The sequence below is a fragment of the Pundamilia nyererei genome, unplaced genomic scaffold (assembly GCF_000239375.1).
Source record: "Pundamilia nyererei isolate P.nyererei 1_Seehausen unplaced genomic scaffold, PunNye1.0 scaffold00043, whole genome shotgun sequence".
NCBI lineage: Eukaryota > Metazoa > Chordata > Actinopteri > Cichliformes > Cichlidae > Pundamilia > Pundamilia nyererei.
In genome coordinates, this window is record NW_005187444.1 from 1,252,185 (window position 1) to 1,272,522 (window position 20,338).

At 40.5% G+C, this 20,338-nt stretch overlaps 2 protein-coding genes across 2 annotated transcripts; one reads left to right on the plus strand and one right to left on the minus strand.

Annotated features, from left to right (window-relative positions):
- Positions 1–3,820: 3,820 nt before the first annotated feature.
- On the plus strand, positions 3,821–11,397 carry skic8 (SKI8 subunit of superkiller complex). The gene is made up of 11 exons (XM_005731423.1): positions 3,821–3,938; positions 4,279–4,328; positions 4,423–4,450; positions 5,161–5,266; positions 7,140–7,312; positions 8,305–8,453; positions 8,702–8,795; positions 9,788–9,881; positions 10,061–10,153; positions 10,467–10,545; positions 11,154–11,397. The coding sequence occupies exons 2-11, from the start codon at positions 4,317–4,319 to the stop codon at positions 11,241–11,243; spliced, it is 918 nt and encodes a 305-aa protein (XP_005731480.1). The 5' UTR covers positions 3,821–3,938; positions 4,279–4,316; the 3' UTR covers positions 11,244–11,397.
- An 883-nt stretch (positions 11,398–12,280) lies between these two features.
- Positions 12,281–18,798, minus strand: slc25a44a (solute carrier family 25 member 44a). The gene is made up of 4 exons (XM_013910401.1): positions 18,737–18,798; positions 15,914–16,609; positions 14,792–14,919; positions 12,281–14,037 (listed from the first exon to the last, which is right to left on the minus strand). Exons 2-4 carry the CDS (start codon positions 16,545–16,547, stop codon positions 13,846–13,848), a joined length of 954 nt encoding a protein of 317 aa, XP_013765855.1. The 5' UTR covers positions 16,548–16,609; positions 18,737–18,798; the 3' UTR covers positions 12,281–13,845.
- Between the last annotated feature and the right edge of the window lie 1,540 nt (positions 18,799–20,338).

Genomic DNA, 20,338 nt, shown 5'->3' on the forward strand with positions numbered 1-20,338 from the left:
AACTTTTGCCTTTTCCAGGCAGAAATGTGTTGCTGTGAGAAATCTGCTTACATGAGGAAGTAGAACAACCCCAAAATTTCCTAAAAGTAAAAGTTGATGAAAACAGATGTCTGTGTGTCTCACTCATGCTAATGATATAAACTAAATAACACGTGGAAATTGTCAGGGTGCAGAGAGAGTGCTGGATCATGAAAGGCCAAAAGGCTGTAATATGCTTCCCAGGCAAATGCTGCCCGCATAAATGCAAGTCTCTCTCTCAGCCAATCATATACAAAATTTTGGTCAGGATGTGACTGTGTCCCATTTTCATGCATGTATGTATACCGACCCGCCACTTCATTAGTAACACCTTGTGATTGCCTTTAAAACGTTAAATTCTTCCATGGCACAGGTTCAACAAGGAACCAAGAAAAATTCAGCAGACATCCACTCTCAACATTTCTCCAATCGTCTGCTGGGCATTTTTGGTGAGCCCATATAAATTGTTGCTAGTGGATAAAAATATTCTGACTGTAAAAATACTTTGCTGTTAACAAGTGATTGTTGAGAAAGACTCAAAGGTGTCTTGCCATTCTCCTTATACCTCTGACATCAACGAAGCATTTTCTCCGATGCAACTGACGCATTGCTCACTGGATATTTCCCTGTTCCAGATCCTTTTCTAGAGGTGCTTATGTGGGAAAACACCAGTCGATTGGAGGTTTTGCAAAACTCAGACCTGTCCATATATCACCAACAGCCATGCCATATTTCAAGTCACCTAAATCTTCTTTCTTCCCATTCTGATGCTCAGTTTGAACTTCAGCAGGTTGTCTTGACCATGCCAACACACCTAAATGCACTCAGTTGCTCTCATGTGATTGGCTGATTAGATATTTGTGTTAATGATCAACTGAGTCACGAGTGGTCCTTTCATAGACCCCGCAGTGTCTGAAAGGGACAGCATGAGATCATCTACCAATTAGTTTTGTTGTCTAAACCTAACCAAAGAGCAAAAGTAAAAAGTTAATGTGAAAGATACAGCGGTCCCATGCACACCTCTGTCGACTTGCTGGAAGTCACGTATTTGTGCCATTTACAAACCAGCACTCATGTGGTGGATGCATGTTATTGTTATTTACCCTGGAAAAGGTCCTCTGACGCAGCACAGCCTTATCATGTCCCTACAAACTGCTAAGCAGTGTTTAGTCCCTAAACCTTACCAAAGGACGAAAGCAGGAATTAAAAAAAAAAAAAAGTTAGTGATAACAAAGTGCAGTCCAGACAAGACGTCAGCCATAGCTGTCCAATTCATAAAGCAGCAACCTGTGGCACCACAGTCCCTCTAACCCTCTTGTTTGGGACTTGGTGGTCTCTAAATGTGTCCTGGTAAGATGCAGATACTCTGATAAAACAGTTTTACACGACCCCTCCAGGATATATAATCTATATATACATATACAAAAAAATCCACTCTAGCCCCTGCAGGTGGTCTATCCCTCAGGTTCCCAGGCTTCCGGTAGAAGACCTGAGCTTGAGGGTCCTGTGCAGTATCTTAGCTGTTCCTGGGACTGCACTCTTGTAGACAGAGATCTCAGATGTTGTTCTTGGGATCTGCTGGAACCACTCGCCTAGTTTGGGTGTCACCACATCTAGTGCTCCGGTTACCACTGGGACCACCGTTACCTTCACCCTCCACATCTTCTCGAGTTCTTCTCTGACCCCTTGGTATTTCTCCAGCTTCTCTTCTTGCTGATGTTGCTGTCATTCGGTATTGCTACGTCTATCATTATGGCTGTCTTCTTCTGTTTGTCTACCACTACTATGTCTGGTTGGTTAGCCATCACCATTTTGTTCGTCTGTATCTGGAAGTCCCACAGGATCTTCGCTCAGTCATTCTCGACTACCCTAGGAGGCGTCTCCCATTTTGTTTCTGTGCTGCCATGATTAATGCCTCTGCACTGTCTTTCAGTCCAGCTTTGTTAGCCACTAATAGGACTTCTGGATGTCAGGCAGTTCCTCTATCTGCTGGTGGTGCATACTGTGCAGGGGCCTGTCCTTCCATCATGGTTCCTCCTCTTCCTCCTCTTTCTTGGGTTTCTGCTGCCTGAGGTATTCACTGAGCGTGCGGTTGGTTGGGGCCATCTTTCTGATGTATTCATGGATGTTTGTTGTCAGACTTGATCTCTTTTTAAATGTAAATGCCACTAATTTTATTCTCAGTTTTCAGTCCACAAGAATTAATAGCAGTTTGTTCTTTCCTCGAGACTAAAATAGAAACTCCTGTCTTCATCTAAGAAAATCTTGATCTGATCTACAAACAGGGTTAATAGTAAATTCAATTCAATGCTGCTCTGCTCTTACAGTGCTTCGTTTTGTCATGTCAAACATAATGACAACATCGCTGTCCTCCTTCCAGTACGCCGCATGCAGCCATTGCCACAACAACAGGTTCATTACCCGCCATTATTACTTCCCTGAAAGTCATCTATGCTGAAAATAGCTGCATCATTATTGTTGCTGCATCAAGTGCCTGAAGAAAAATACATGCGTGCGTTCCAGTCGAGGCTGAGAGAAAAGAATCCAGGTCCACACGTTGTACTGTATGCAGCGTGTTTCAGGTTTAATACTGGAGGCACGGATTCCTATTTGCCGATGTTTGCTTTCCCCTTCTTCTGCATGTATGATGAAGCCCCCCTACAATAAGAGACTGTCCTATAAGTCTATGTCTGTGTTTCCAGTTGTCATCGTCACAAATGTCCAACATTTTAAACAAACAATGAAGCAACTGTGACTGGCAAAGAGATTTTTAATTTACTTTTTCTGCATTAGTGAAAAGTAAGTTATAACATTATATCATTACATTTGTATTTTACCATGTTGTCATTTATTCATACATGAACCTTATAGGAGCCCACACTTAACTGTACATTAAAGATGGAAATATCCTCTGTCTGAAAACTGAAACCAGTGCAGAAGAGCTTTAAACCTGCATCCTTTATAATAGCCACTAGGGGTGACTCTTGTGATTTCAGAAGGAGTTCATAGAAGTTTACTGGGAAACAAACCTACTACTCCTGTGACCTATGACCTCTTAAACAGCTTTTCCAATGGGCTCCATTACCAAATTAGAGTCTTACTGAATAAAACATGTTGTTCCTTTAGTCCATTATGGTCCCCATTAGTGTGCAAAAAGACAGATAAATCAGGACTAATATGGCAATTGCTAAAATGCTCAAGTAAAGAATTCAAAAAAGGACTTGATATCAGAGCCGCTACATCCTATAGGTACAGTCTGAGTTTATTCAAGAAAAAAACATCCTTTGCCGAATATATCCACTTTCCTTTGTCTGCACATTTCCAAATTATCTGAGCTTTGCCTCTCTAATTTTGTCTCCAACCTGAGCTATTTGATGTGCTCATTTCTAATATCGTCCTTGCGATCCCAATGCAAATCTGACATCTTCTACAACTTACATGCAAACCCACATTATTGTAAGCAGGTCTCACCACTCTTAAGGGTTTTTTTTGTTTTTGTTTGTTTTACTGCAAACACTATTTAAATTAACTTTAATTTCAGTTTTTACCAGGAAACGAAAAACTGGATACAAAGTCACAAATCAGATTTGGAGTATCAATTTTGCTGTCTGACTGAAAAAAAAAAGTTATCCCATGACCACAAATGACCTATTATTGTGCAAATTTTAAAATATAAATCTCCTTTGCGTTGAAATTCGTATTCAATATGAAAATAATACCCACAGTTCTTTAATTGTATGAATTTCTTCTCCGCTAGCGGCGATAGCGAGCTCTTACGGTAGAAAAAAGTTAGGGGGGAAATGAAGCAGAAGAAGAAGTCGGCTGAAAGCGGAAGTTACATCAAATGTTATTATGGCGTCTCACATGTAGCTCTCCTAGCCTCTAAAATTTAATAAAACATTGTATAAGGGATTTCTGAGGTACGTGTTATCGCTTATATTGCCGCAGTTAGCAGGTTCACACAATTAGCACATTTAGCTCAGTTTACTCAGCTGTAGCTGACAGGAAGCTGCATTTCATCGCATCGTTAAGCCGCAGTGATACAGTAACCGCTGGTAGACAGAGCTAACAGGCGTTAGCATCAGTTTTTCCTCACTAAGTTCGTTTTTCTGGGTCTTCAGAATTGGGTTAAAGTAGTAGGACTTTAATTTTCGACTATCCCGGCGTCCAGTGTGTGCGTTGGAGGTTAAATTCATTGCCAGAGTCCATTATTTCAGAAGTTATTTTGGGTTGCTGCCACTGACTCTTATTTAATCTTAGGTTGAAGTGAGTGTAACTGGATATCCAGGACCAAAACAATGAGCACTCAAGTAAGCAGTAAATACAACCAGCCTCATACTTTGATGTTTTCTTGTTGTTTTTCTCCGCAATTAGAGTAACTCTAAATTTGTGTTTTGATTTCAGTACAGCATTTTGTTCAAGCAAGAACACGGTGAGTAAACATGCTGGGTCCCACTACGTTATGAGTTATAATATAAGAACGAGTGTTTTTTTTTTTCTTTCTTGACAGTGTTGCGGTCTTTATCACGTTTTTTAAACTGAAAATTGTCTGTTTTATCCAATAGGATATAGTCGTGTCATGAAAATGAGATTGTCAAGCCTACCAACAATGTCACTAAAATCTTACATAAATTTTGCCAGAAGACAGTCAGTCTGCAGCAATCTGGAATCTTATTATTGTCTCTATCTTACAATGCTAAGCTGCTGTTGTGATTGAGCACTATGTAAATAATATTGAATTGAATATCTGCAGAATGGTTCAATCGGATCATGTTGGTAATTGCATGCAATCAGTTTCTTATATTACAATGATTAACTGTGATAAATAAGGAAAATTACACATCTGTTGCTTTCTGTATAGATAGAAATTCACATTTGGCAACCTTCCTGTTATATAGGAACAGAATACCACTCCCTCGAGTTGTGCATATTGACAAAGACTCATTCAGACTGATGGCAACATGCTGGGAGTCTGTCTGAATTGATAAATCAGGTCCCAGCTATTTGCAATTCTTCAACAATCTCTCTAAGAGTGATTGCAGTCACTCTCCCTGACACACGCACATGTAACGTGTTGTCACCATGATAAAGCACCCCTTTGTTCACATTTATTAAATTTTTTCTGCATTTGTTTCCTCTCAGCACACGATGATGCCATCTGGACAGCAGCGTGGGGTAAAAGTGAAGCAGACGGCTCAGAAACCATCGTCACAGGCTCACTCGATGACATGTTGAAAGTCTGGAAATGGTATGCATTTTATTTAGACGATACTATTGCTGATCACACGTAAAACACTGTACTAACCTTTAAAAAAAACAAAAATCAGAAGACATTTAAAAGCCAGTTTCCAGTTTGCTTAAATTCACTTTTTCTGCTCATCACTTTAAGAGCTTCTCTGGAGTTTATTTGACTTGACATGATCTAATAATCAGAGGTGGAAAAAGTAGAGACATTCTGTACTTAAGATATTTGTGTTACACAAGACTCCAGGAAAGGTTGAAGTACTGATTCAATTTCTTCTTTTCTTCTTTCAAAGTAACAAAGTAAAAAGTTGCTCTTTGGCAGATGTTTCTACCACATATTTTTATGCAAAGCTAAGTGAGCCTTGTACTCTATTAATGTAATAATAAAATATTAGAAGATGGGAATACAAACTTTAGCATGATTTTTAATTCTAATTGTGCTCAGTTTGAAATAGAAGAAAAAGAAGAAAATTTAAAAACAAAATAGCTCTGTTTTCTGTTGCTGTATTGTAGAGGGTGACTTTGCCTCTAAACAGGCAAATTAGCACAGTCAGGGGTTAAAGTGGAGGAACCCTAAAGAAAGAATCACAACTCAAAATAATTTCTGTTGAAAGCTCCAGTAGATTTTCTTAGTGTACAGGCTGTGATCAGCTGATCTGTGCTATTAGTCCTCTGTGGTTTACTGCTGTTTGTGGCTGTACTCAGCTGAGTTCAACAAGATGTCAGCAGATGTTTCAAGAGTTTTCCTGGCTGATTTCCATCCTCTACACTGACACAACACCGTTTACTGTCTTTACATTAGACTGTTTAAAGTTGGTATGAAGGTAGAATTCAGTGAAGGAGTCTCAGCATTGTCAGTTTAACTTCAGATTAATCTCTACTGCCCCTTGTAGCAGAGATATACATAAGGTCACCATGAAACCGAAGCCACTGTGCACCAGACACACACTTTAAATCGTCACTGTACAGCACACAGACCTGTTTATCCTGCATTAACCTGCAGAAGATTTTCATGCAACCTTTAAATAGCACAGTTAGTCTACTTCAGTTTGTTTTGCAGCACATTTCACAATATGAAAAAACATGATGTCACATGTGCAGACTCAAAAAGTGATTTAAAAGCACAAGATCTTAAGCTTTAAATGAGCAGCCCTTACATTTAAATCTGACCTCTCTTCTTCCTCTCCTGTCTTGTCTTTCTTATTTTCTCCATCTCTGAGTGAAGTTAGCTCTCATTCAGTCCCTGTGAAGTACAGCAGCTGGACCTTGAGCTGCAACACACTGTGAGAGAAACTGCACACAAACAGTTTGTGTGTTTGCTGATGTTTATTGAGCTGATAGAAACGCTGCATTTGAAATTACCTGACACTTAAAAGAAAGTCAGTCTCTTTATGCTCCTCTTCTGTAGGGCTAGCTAGATGCCGAATTACCCCAACCACACACTTATGGACACCTGAAGTTTTGGTGTTGTGCCAAAAAAGCCCCACCACCCACTTAACCCCTGACTTTGGCACATGTCATCTCTTTTTATGCAACATCTCCTGGTGATTAAGACACAAACAGAACTGCCTGTCATGTGTCACTAATTAGTCTCAAATCAGTTTGATTTATGAAGACCCGCAGTGACGTGAAATAATTACTAACTTCAGATTTGTTAAAGCAAAGCTAATGAGCCTGTTTTGAAAATGTAAGGAGTAGAAAGTACAGATATTTGTTTAAAAATGTGGGGAGTAAAAGTAAAAAGTAGTCAGAGAAAAGTACTCTACTCAAGTAAAGTACAGATACCTGAAAACTGTACTTAAGTACAGTAATGGAGTATTTTCACTCCATTACTTCCCACTTCTGCAAATAATCTCAGTGTCGTGCTGTCCGTGCAGGTCAGATGAGAAGCTGGAGCTGCAGTGGACGCTGGAGGGCCACCAGCTGGGGGTGGTGTCAGTAGACATCAGTCACAATGGGGCCATCGCTGCCTCCAGCTCCCTCGACGCACACATCCGTCTCTGGGACCTCGAGTCCGGGAAACAGATAAAGTCGATGGACGCTGGGCCAGGTAAGACCTGACCTCACACACTTTGTTTGCTGCTGCCTTTTTTACCACTTGGCACTTAAGTGAGGTCACTACAGAGCAAACCGTTGCCCAGTTTATATTCAACAAACGTGCAGAGGATGGTAGCTTGCCTGCTCTGCTGTGCAGTCTATACATGTTTGTTTCATTTTTTTTGTACACTCACCTTCCAGGAACACTTACACCCAGAAATGTCCTCTCTGTTGTGTATCTTCAGCCCAGCTGTTCTTCATGTCACTTTACATTAGTGACACTCTGTTTCACTCAGCAGGCGGTTCTATTGCAGACTTTTTCTTTATTCCCTCCTTAAGACAATTTATTTCACTGTTCTAACTCTTTGTTTCCTTGCTATTTTTATGAATTGATGTTATATTGATCGGATTCTTTAATGATCTTTACATTAGTGAACAAAGCGCTCGTTTGGTTAAAAGTAGACTTGTGAAAACACCTGAACCTGTGACACAACGGGGCCATCGCTGCCTCCAGCTCCCTCGATGCACGCATCCATCTCTGCACTCATCCATTCAGGTCCTGTACAGATAGTGTGAAGGTTTAGAAACTGCAAGAGTACTCTTAGAGCTTTTTCCCATATCCTTTTAATAAAAGTAATCCAGGCGCCAACACTTAATTGGTTCTTCCTCCACGACTTTGATAAAGTTCTCCCTTTATCAAAGGTTTGATAAAGCTTTGGGCAGCTTTTCTCACACGTAGCTCTGGAGCAGGAAATAGTTTGACCACATTTGCAGTTTGGGAATACTCTGTATAATCTTAGTTCCTGGGTTAACAGTGTAGCACACATTAAGATGCACTTTGCCAGGCTAATGTTTGATCTGCTGCTTTTGTATTTTCACTTTGATGATGTGTGAAAAAATCAGGGTTGTAGTTCATTTGTGGAAATGGCAAACAAAGAGCATTGTGGTGATGCCCAGATTTAAGCATTTTTTTTGGTTTTAATCTTTCTTTGCTCTCCTCTGTAGTGGATGCATGGACGGTGGCCTTCTCACCAGACTCCAAGTACATTGCCACAGGAAGCCATCTTGGCAAGGTCAACATCTTTGGTGTAGACAGCGGAAAGAAGGAATATTCTTTGGACACGCGAGGAAAATTCATCCTGAGCATAGCTTATGTAAGGAGCTGTAAATTCTGGTTTTGGTCAGCTCGGTGGTGTTTTGTCAAGCTCAGTCTCTGAGGGACGAGATGTCACCGCTTTAGTCTTCCAGTAACTCATCTTGATTTGCTCATTCACCACAGTGTATCCCTTTGTTTTACCTCTTAACTCATTCTTTCCAGGGCCAAAGGTTATATGTGATCCAGTCTCATTTCGCTACAGTTGTTACATGTAAAGTAATCAGTTTACTGGTCCTTGCTTCTCAGAGCCCAGATGGCAAGTATCTGGCCAGCGGAGCTATCGATGGAATCATTAACATCTTTGACATCGCCACTGGAAAGCTACTCCACACGCTGGAAGGTTGGTTCAGTCATCAGAATTCATTTTAAAAGTAACAACCAATTATTTTCATTTCATCTCGTTACTCATTTTGGATGAACTCTGTGAGTCATCATCGATTATGATGACTAACACTAGTCAGGTTATCTGGTGAAAAATAAGTGTTTATTTATTGATTTACTTTCCTGTTTGGCACTTTTATTGCTAAGAAATTGCAAAACAAGTTTCAGAAGCCAGGAATGACATATTCCTACTGCATTAGGGTTAGGGGTACTTAGACCTCACAGGTATGGGCCTAATTTATAGCAGGGACAGTGAGGCTATATATGTCCCAGTTGCTTTCTTTCAAAGCATGGCAGTGGTGGCATCATGCTCTGGGGCTGTTTTGCTGACAGTGGCACTGGTACATTGCACAAAGTGGATGGAATAATAAATGAGGAGGAGGAGGAATACCTCCAAATTATTAATTTACATCTCAATTTAACATCTGTACGGTCAAAAGTTGGACACAACTGGGTGTTCCAACAGCACAATGATCCCAAACACACATCAGTACTGGTTTTGGGATGGATAAGGCAGGCTAACATTAAGCCTCTGGATTGGTCTTCCCAAAGCCCCGACCTCAGCCATATTTAAAATTTGTGGACTAAAAGCAGCATTATAAGCAAGGTCAATGCCAGGAAGCCAACCAGTGAACGAAATGAATATTCAGTTTGTCTTTGTTGATTGTCAGCACTTAAAACAATGATAGAAAACACACAAAAGCAGGATATCTCATATAGAAACGCTGGCACAAGGAATTTTCTGTTCTCTCTGGATGATAAATAAGTAAACACAGTTTAAAATTTAAAAGCTAAACATGATTAAATATTTTTTAAATTGTGGCTAAACAGTGAAGGAAATGCAGACAGCATAGTCTTAAGAATAAAAAGGGCTTCAAAGTTTTTAAATGCATGTCACAAAGATCACCAACATGTGTGAGGACTCTTACAGAGTGTTTACCGTCTCCGCAGGTCATGCCATGCCCATCAGATCCCTCACGTTCTCCCCGGACTCCCAGCTCCTGGTGACAGCTTCAGATGACGGCTACATCAAAATATATGACGTGTGGGTTTGGGAGCTTCTTCCAGACAGCAGCTTTAACTCTGTAGATGATATATGAGTTCACTGATCCTGAAGGACATGGAGTTAAAGCTAGCGCTACTATTAAACAGCAAAGTTATGGTATAATAAAGATTACAATGCATTCTGTTTGCTTAATTAACTTTGCTGGAATCACTTCACAGGCAACACGCCAACTTGGCCGGCACACTAAGCGGCCACGGGTCCTGGGTTCTCAGTGTCGCCTTCTCTCCTGATGACACTCATTTTGTCTCAAGGTAACATGAAGCTCCTCAGATGGTAGCACAGTGCTAGTTTATATCCTGATAGTTAAAAGCTGCACTTTGTAATAAAACAGATGGAAAAATCACATCTGTTATTACTTGGAGACATCGTGTGATTTAGAAGTTCTGCCTCCAGGTCAATATTTTCTGCTTCATGTTCACACAGGATAAATAAAGTGACGATACTATTCAGGAAAGAGACTTGAAACACGATGCTGTTGTGCATGTGTTTGAATATAATGGCAGATCCACCCTCATCAGTTGTATGTCAGGGATTTCAAAGTCTAATTTCTCCACCCCTTTTCAGCTCGTCTGACAAGAGTGTGAAGGTGTGGGACGCCGGCTCCAGAGCATGCATCAACACATTCTTCGACCATCAAGACCAGGTGACTCTGCGTTTTTAACGTGTTAACAATCAAATTCAAAGTAATAAAATCCTGTTACTGTCAGTTAAATCAATATGCCTGGTGCCATCCAGCGGCCCGTCACGTGACCTCTGTCTGATGGTTGAGCTGAGTGGAAAACCAATAAGCCTGGCTGTCATTAGATCTCTGGTTGATGCCTGTGGGCAGTTTGATCTGTTTTCCAACAAAGCCTTTAATAAAATAGCACGTGTGCTCAGGGACGACATCAGAGGCAGCTGCCATTATTGTTTTTGTGACGGCAAAACCAGAAAATCTACAGGGACAGTTTGCAGCCAATTAACTGCTCAGCTTTACTTTGTTCTCTGTTTAGACATTGGTCTTTTTAATCTGTTTGCTCTCTTCGGATTCATTTCTGCCTTCTGCACTGCTCAGTTAGGGTCAGACTGCATTTTTTAGATATTTTTAAAGCTTGCGTGTACACACATGCACTTCAGCTAAAAAACAGTTAGAAATACTGAAGTAGTGTTAAATTATAGTACAGTATACAGGGCTGTTGTGGTGTGCGTTGTCATACATATGCAGTGAAGGTGCTCAGAGCTGCCCGTTTTGATCAATCCTCCTCTCCACAGGTGTGGAGTGTAAAGTACAACAGCACCGGCTCAAAGATCATCTCAGCTGGGGACGACCGTGCCATCCACATCTACGACTGTCCCATGTGACGAGACACATCCAGGCTGAGAGAGGACCTCCACAGCTGTCAACTCAAATCACTTATAGAAACTGATAATGAAGGGAGGGATAGATTAAAGCTGTAAATGTGATGGACTGTTTTGCACCGGCCGAGTGCGGTCAAATAAAAGGGTTGTTTTTGTATTTTGGCGTTCATCGCATTTCTTTCAGAACGGAGCGCTCTCTGTCATGAATCAGTTTCATGGCAGTGTCCGATTTGATGTGATATTTTTATTCATATATGAAACCAGAATTTTGAAACAGAAAATAGGCGTTAACAGCGCAACTGATGACCTTAAACAATCCATCGATAGATTATACATAAAAGACGACGTCACCTTATTTGTTAGTCAAATCCAGTTGTGAAGCCTGGAGCTGAGCATTTTCTTCTTTCATCATCTCAGGGCATTTGAAACCAACTGCAACACTGCACGGTCAGTTCAGTAAGGACTTGTAAATCACGATATACCTAAAGAATAACCTGCTTTTATTGTTCTTTTGACTAAAAATGTACAAAATTGTTGTATTCAGTAAGTAATGAGTATTAGCTCCCAAACAGCTTCTGTTTTCTCACCCAGAGCTACAGCCACCTTTTAGATATCCTTTACTTAAAATAGTATATATAGATAAAATTCTACTCTTTATGATGAAATAAAACTTTTTTCATTCATTCAATTCCATTATTCATGTGTGGAAATTTACTCATTGCTCAGTGAGTTTGGCAGCTTCATGTCAAAATCGTTGCTTTTGTTAAACTACCAAAGTGACAATCAGCAGACTTTTGTCAGCTCCCCAGTTCTGCTGCTGGTTGCTCACTGAAATTAGTGGATGAACTCTATGCTTCATGGACCACTATTCATCATTCATCTTGATCCTTTATCCTGCAGGTCTGACGTCACAGAACCTTCTGGCAAAAGTCAAAAAGAAACACGTTTGGATGGCAAGCCGACAGGAGGTTATAAAGCTCCCTCTAGTGGGAGGAATTGTGTACTACAACCACAAAACAACACTGAGCCTCACCAGCCACTCCGGTGAATCCAAGTCCTTTATTACTTTTCACCACATGTCCACAGGTACTCAGTTTTTTTTTTGTTTTTTTTTACTATTCATAATTGGCAGGTAGAAGGTAAATATCTTCCATACAGGTAAAAATCCACTTTATGTGCTTTTGTGATACTGAAGGACATATTGAGTCCACTTATTCACAGGAACACCATATTTACACTGAAAAACAATGTTTGCAAATGCTGAAAGAGTTTATTTAAAGAAAAAATAAGATAAGGGTACACAGTATCAGGTGTCGCTGAGATGTGGAGTTTTTTGGGCAGTAGTTAAGTCAATTCAAAACATTGCAGCTTTAACCGGAGCATCACAGCTTACCTCACACTCATTAAATGACCCGTGAACTCTGAAGGCATTTACATAGTTTAGTTTTTGTTTGCTGATGTGGTGCCAATGCCTTTACTGACTGCTCTCATTTACCCAACAGCAAAATACCACCTTCTGTAACTGAACAGTAGCAGATTTGTTCCGTATAAATCACATACAGGATTACCACAAAGAAACTACCAGATTTCCATCTCTAATGTCAAATTCAAATTTCAAAATTCTAATTTTATTTGTCACGTACACAGTCATACACAGTACGATATGCAGTGAAATGCTTAGACATGTTGGTCTAATGTTGGTCTAAAGCTCTCCTCACACTCACTTTTGCTTCCTAGAGTCAACCTACAAGAAACCAAAAGAAGCAGAAACTCTTTTCACCTTCCTGATTGGCCCAATCAACATAAACACGCATAAAATTCACAATGAAACCTGCATGACTGACTCCACAGACCACCGGCACATAAATGTCAGCTTACTGAAAGGAGTTAAAAGTAAGCTGCACATAATTATAATAGGCCAGGTTTCACAAGGACCTCTAGACATAAATATAACTGTAACAGAACACTGAGCACATTATAGTTTGGGAATTCTAGCTTGAATTTCCACTCTTGTGTATAATCTAATGACATTTGCATGTTATTTAGGCTTAAACTCCGGAGAGATCCTTTACACTGTTGTTGTCACTGGAATGCGCTCTGGTTACAAGCTCTCTTACGCTTTTTAGTAGAGAAACTAGGCCATTTGTCTCCAGACTTTGGCACGCTGAAATCCCCCTGCAGAAATATATTTGTTTTGTTGAGCAGCTCAGTTTTAAAATATGAATTCAGCCAACATACTCCAGCTAAGGAACAAGTAAAAACCCTGATTTTTCTGCATATATAATCATAAAAAACAAACAGGCCATATAGGAGCAATCGAATGTAGCATTTTTACGTTTCAGTGGATTTTCTAAAAGTAACCATGATTTCCTTTTTGAAAAAGAGAGTTTAGTTTTGGCAGAAATATTGGTTTCACTCTTAACTTTAGATTCCACAGCAGCAAACAGAAAAAAAGACAAGATAAGAAAAGCTGTAGTTCCCTGGCATACCTACAGACAAACATCGACACGTGCGCTTTTAAAATGACGCTGCTCCATGTGGCGCCTGTTGAAATCTCTGAGCTGTTGGCTGCTGCGAGGCGGACCTGCGTCCCTCCCGTCTGTTATCACCAGTGTCTGGACTCGATCAGGTCAGCTCGCAGGCTCAGTCTCTTCAGAGTCTCGTATCCGACCACAATGAGCACTGACGTGGGCGTGGAGGAAATGACGCGGGCAGACAGCCCCTTGGTCAGCCCGTACGCCCCCTCCTCCACCAGCAGCTGCTTGAATGTCCCAATAACAGACGTTCGTCCCTCCACCTTAAACAGACAGGACACATCACCTTTGCTAAGTGCAAATAAAACTTATCGTGAGGTTTAAACTCACCAAAACAACAACAAAACATTATTAATGCCTAATTTATGCTTGCTGCTGCAGTATGGACTGTGTCAGCATTACTGATTTATCAGTACAGGAGCTCACAGACTCCCAGACTATACAGAGGAACATGCTTTAACAACTTTCTGGAGAAAACTTTGAAACAAGATGCAAAGAAATTTCACAGATTTTGTCTCAGAGTAGAGCTTCTGCTCCTTCATATTAAAAGAAGCCAGTCGAGGTGGTTTGGGCATTAACTAGGAAGCCTAAGGATGCCTCCTGGATACCTCCTAGTGAGGTGACAAAAATGTGTCACACAAAATCTTTGTTAGTCTGGTCCACATTGAACACTCAACCAGTCACCCCATAATGTTTACTAGTCTTTGTAGCATTTAGTAGAGAAAAATAAAGGATTCTGGTTACATATTTATCATACTTCTTCTTCTCTCACTACTAGAAAAACTCAGTTTGGTCACTCACTCACTGTGCACCATTTCCACATAGCCTCAGGCATTACCATGCACTAATGAGCTGGCAGCATGAAATCCATTTTATTTGGATCACACTTAAATGCATATTTGTGTTCTCGCATACAGCTCTGGGAGGTAATGTCTTGAAAAGCTCATGGATGCAGAGGACCTGTGAAACAGCTTTTAGCTTTAGTGTCACGCACAGCTGTGGGTTATCTGAGTTTACCTGGACTCTTGCACGAACAACATCCATGGGGTTGGTGATAGTAGAGGCGGTTACTGCTGCCATCGGTCCTGCAACAGCCTGCAGAATCAGGTGGGGGCACTCACTTGGTGCTAATAGGGATAACTGCTCTGAGAACACAAAAGATACAAAGTAAACAGCGTAAGGCCAAAGTGATTCATATCCACAGGTTTTCCTGATCCAACTGTTGAAGCTGCGATCTTCATTACCAGCTTCCTGCCCACTGAAGAAATCCTTCTGACTCTCTTGTATGGTTTCGTTTTTATTTTGCATACTGAGTATTAGGGCTGCACGATTTTGCATAAAATGAGAATCACGATTTTTTGGCTTAGAATTGAGATCACGATTCTCTCACGATTTTCTTTTCCAGTATAAATATTTATTGCACTTATTAACTGCACATCAACTTCGTAACAGTTGAGACTGAACATAAAAACAATAAATAAACATAAAAACAACAAATGTCTCACGTTTTGTTGTTGCCGCAAAATGTTGTACTGCTTGAAATTCCGTCTCCACCGTTGCTCGACGCTGCGTGTACAGAGCAGGTAGTGCAACAATAGAAAAATAGTTGCGGGACGGCACTGTGTAGCGTTTGTCTAGGGTGTTGATCATTTTCCTAAATCCCTCGTTTTGCACAGTGTTGATGGGAGCCATATCTTTGGTCAGGTGATAAGTGATAGCCTCCGTAATGTCTTTGTGCCTGCGGGAGTTCGGCGTGTATAGGGAAGCGCTGTATATTATTATTGGTGTTTGGGTGGTTGACCGGGACGGATTTTATCCTGTCACTTTCTCGTCATCCCTGACGTGCTCTCCGTTGTTTTTTCCCTGCTAATTTTAGCATCACACGGCACAGCTTCTGTATCACATGGTATAAGGCTCCGCCCTTGTCATTTGTTGAGCAGGATTAGTGAGCGCTTGTTTTCATGCAGAGTACGTCCCGGATCAAAATGCGGTACAATCGTCGTCATCGTCTTTTTTTTTTTAAACCGTTGTCATTTGGAAATGAGATCGCACATAAGTATGAATCGAGATCGTGATTTTCTAACGATTAATTGTGCAGCCCTACTGAGTATTTTACATGATGCTTAAAAAGTGACCTACCTGCATAAAAATGATAAAAAGGCCACCAGAGTGCACTGTTCGGGATGTACGTGAGCAGCGATGCCACGTAGCCCCGGTAAAATCCTCTGAAGCCATCGGCAGAAAATATCTGCACCGTAATGTCACGGCTCTGTCCGAAACTCAGTTTGTGCTTCGTGGTTGCAAGACCCACTTTGGGTTTGGCCTTGAAGCGTGTCAGGTGCTCCCCTTGTCCTTGCATCATCAGATGCTGTGACACTATGTCTATCGGCACAGTGATGGTCTGAGCCACCAGGGACGCCATCCCTCCTGCCACCACAGACTTCACTGTGTTGCTGGGCGAGTACTGGTTCACATACTTGCGCACCAACTCGTAGGTGGTGATGTAACCCTGTCCCGCGATCAGGGTTAGCGTATTGACCATGAAGCCACGATAAAGGCCACGCACACCCTCCGTTCGGAGAATCTTGCAGAAGGCATCGAAGGTTCCTGAGTAGAGGCTCTTCCCCTTCTGTACTTGCAGGCGGGTGCGGATGACGCTGGCTGGGTAGACAGTGGCCCTGGTGGTCAAGGTCATGAAGACACCCAGGGAGTAAAACTTCCTCTTGTCCAGGTCCTCCCATTCGATAATCTGGATTGCACCTTTCTGCTGCATGGTGCCGGCCTGGGCAGCGACGCACCACTAAAGCTGCAGATCAGCAATGATCACCATGCTGCCTGCAAGAACCAGAACCACTCACCATTAAAAGTCCTGCAGTCAGATAAGAGCACATGTATTTGTTCATTCAGAATTTAGACTCCAGATTACTGATAGGAGACACAACCATTTCCTCACAATTTCATGGGGAAAAAAAAAAGTAACAAAAGCTGCAACTGCATTTTGGGACGTTACTTTTAGTGTGACCGTTTCATACACTTCCACTGAAAATCAACTGAGAAGAGCTCAAACAAGTGAATATCAGGTACTTTTTCCTTTAAAAGGAGACCTATTCTACTTTTAGCCACGTGCCTCTGGCTGTGAAAGCAGCTATCCCACTGACGTGCTGTTCTAACCTTTCACCTCCAACAGGCAACCAATCAGAAGAGTTCCAAAATAAAAATACTGGCAGATGCCAGTGCGACCCCTCAGCCTCCTGGCAGATGCATCTATGTACATTTTTCTTGAGTTTTGTGTTCACGAGATTTTCAGAAAATTTTACCTCTGACCTTGACCTAGAAATTGAGGTCACCAGAATTCGAACCCCACCAAGATGTTTACTACGTGCAGCTATAATATTAAAATCCTTTTTTCTTGAGTTATTATGTTCATAAAGTTGGGTGTTCACGCCCCCCGACTGGCAGGGTGAACACAGTACCCCCTCCGCCACAAAAGGTTGTTCACAGTTCACAGGTGATTTCCTTTAAAATAATAAAATGCTGACTTTTAATGCTCTGGGAGTTTTCTTCTATCATCTTATTGTCGCATGCTACAGTTTCTTTTTTGTATTATAAGTGAGCAAGCTACACAAAAGAAGTGAGCGCACCCTCTGCACCAGGACATAAATGTCAGTAAATCAAAACTATGTCATTTAATCCCTGCAAAGCCTGAACCATTGAAATAATTGCCAGAGAGTTCTTTTTTTTTTTTCTTTTTTCTTTTTAAACTGGAAGGCTTAACTCATTCACTGCCAGCCATTGGCAGTGAATGAGTTAAACCCATTGACTCATTCACTGCAATTGACGGCTATAGACGTCAATGGCAGTGAATGAGTTAATAAACCTTCTGACAAATAAAAAATAAATAAAAAATGTAAAACAATTTACATATGAGTTCTAATTTACACAGTCTTACACAATTTGTGTAAATAGCACAATCTAGCTCTGGGGGTGGGGTGTAGTTGCTTCAGAGCAGAGGTTTTTCCACAGAATTTTCGGTGATAGCTGATAACGTGTAAAAGGGAAAACAAAAAACACTGTAAGTCACACCTATTTGGATGCCATCCAAGGAAAAAAATAACAACAACAAGACTCAAACCTGCAGTAACATAATGTCATTTTGTCAGATAAGACCAAGAGTAATCTCTTTCACTCAGTAACAAAAGATGAAGAAACTTTTTCCATTGAAAACTTTGATGGGACCTAAATTCTCATCATAAATAAACTCAACTCCTTTTGAAGCTTACATAAGAGAGAGTTCTCTACAGCAGCAGTGTAATTACTCTGAGGTGACAGTTATTTTTTATTATGTTTATTTAATATCGACTTTACTTGTTGTTGCACATCAGCAAACAAATCTAAAATTTAAACATGCAAAATGTTTGGCAAAATGACTAATTTATATCATCTGGGCAGGTCACATTAAACTAAAATTTTCAGCAGACACATACAAAATCGAAACAAATAAACAAACACAACCCAGACAAGACACAAATTAATCACATATATTACAGTATCCAAGGAGTCTGACACTAAGAAAAACAAATGGTGCCCACCCCTGTTCTGGTGCAACCTCTTAGAAAGAAAAACGTGGGAACGCCCCTGTACATAACGTCGCTTTTCTGTTATGTGACGGGGGAGCAGGGAGGGGGTAGTTAAACTAAATAGACCTATTTGCGCCATGTACACTAAGACCTAACACGACCTTACGTCCACAACAAGAGTCGCAGCACTGCCCTGTGTGAACGTCTAATCGAACTTTAACTCCTTCAAAAAGGCTGGTCGAGAAAAGCGGAAGCACGTGCAAAGGCAGTGTGCACTTGCAGTTTGTTAGCTAGCAAACAACGCTACTGATCCCATGCTATGCGAATTCGTCCTTTTTAAAGAAACAAGGATTAAACATAATCACCCACAAACACACCAACTAACCTTGCAGGCGGTCACGAAGCTCCTCTTCCGTTGCCACTGCTGCAAACCTGAGTTGTTTTCTTAAACTCGCACGGCCTGCTCTGCTACAAGAAGGGTCATGTCTTCCGTCCATCAGTGCTGCGAACAAATGTCCTCAAACGTGATAGGTCATGACCTGTGTTCTTCCGCAAACTGTTGTTACAAATCTGCTTAAACCTCTGCTAAAGAAATCAGGGGACGGAGAGCTGTTTGCTCTTCCAGGTGACCCCTATAGCTGGTATGTTTACGTAGTTACCTGCTTGTACGACGATGATGGTGCCTTTAGGTCCTGAAAAAAAGCGTTCGAATTCCAACAAATCACACACAACCAATGAGAAATTTTTAATAATGTAGAAGTTTTTACTCAATCAAAATGAATCCATAAACGTGGTTTATTGTTTGTTTGTTGTGTTTACCGGTGGCAGTCTATAAATGCACAATAAATTTGTCACCTGTAACTGACAGTTAAAACTTTATCCTTGAATAGTCCGAGGCGCATTGAAGGTCGCAGGGAAAGAGACGGTGGCGCTATACTGTCACGTGGGGCCTGTGCTTTTTAAAGTCACAGTGACTCATATTAGTGCTTCTGTGTGCACAAATGAATTCCTCATTAGTTCATGTATATAAACTAACTATGAAATACATTTTGAATAATTAATGTTTGACATATGGGACATTTTTTCTTGGTTTTAAGCCGTCGCAAATCCCACCTTATACTAATTTAGAGCACAACGGATATATTTAAATATATTGGTATCAGTTTATGTTGTCTAATTTGGTCCAGAGTGAAAAATAAGTTTAATAAGTATGACCTCAGCCCAACGGAAGACCCAGTTGGGATAATCTTGAAATATTAAACAAATCAAATGACAGGGCCTTTTTAAAAGAGGTAAAATTCTTCAGAATATAGATAGAAATAAAATTAGAGTGTTACCTTGGATGTTAAAACTTTTGTTTTTATTAGAAACCACTATGTGGATGTCAGTAAGCTATTAGATAATGAAAATTCCCCAGTCGATACATATTAAGGCAGTCTGCCAATCATAAGCTAATTCACCCTTAATTTTTACACTGCAATTACAATATTATATAATAATATTATTACAATATTAACAATATGAATCATTACGTGCTAATTTACACAAAAACTACTTATAAAAGATTCATCCAACCGTTATTCAACAATCATCCAGTTTAAGATCGGTGGGGGTGCGACCTATCGCAGCTCACTGTAAAACAGTCACAGTAATATATATTTTGGGTGTTTCTTTGTTTTTTTTCTATAGTGTATAAACATGTCATCAAATAAAAGTTTGTCTGACATCTAACAACTGCACATGCATGGGATTAAAAAAATGATGCCATAAAATATTTATAGTGTATGCTCATACTGACCCTGACTTACTGAGCTGGAATCAGTGGCTGAGGCAGGTAACAGCATCTCAACTTTTAGAATATTTATAGTATGAGATGCTCCTGATACATTTAAGATAATTTGGAAAGACTTTATGGACCATGTTAAAACATGCACAAACAGCCACACCTTACTCACACACACTCCCTATATTGAAATTTATTAAATAA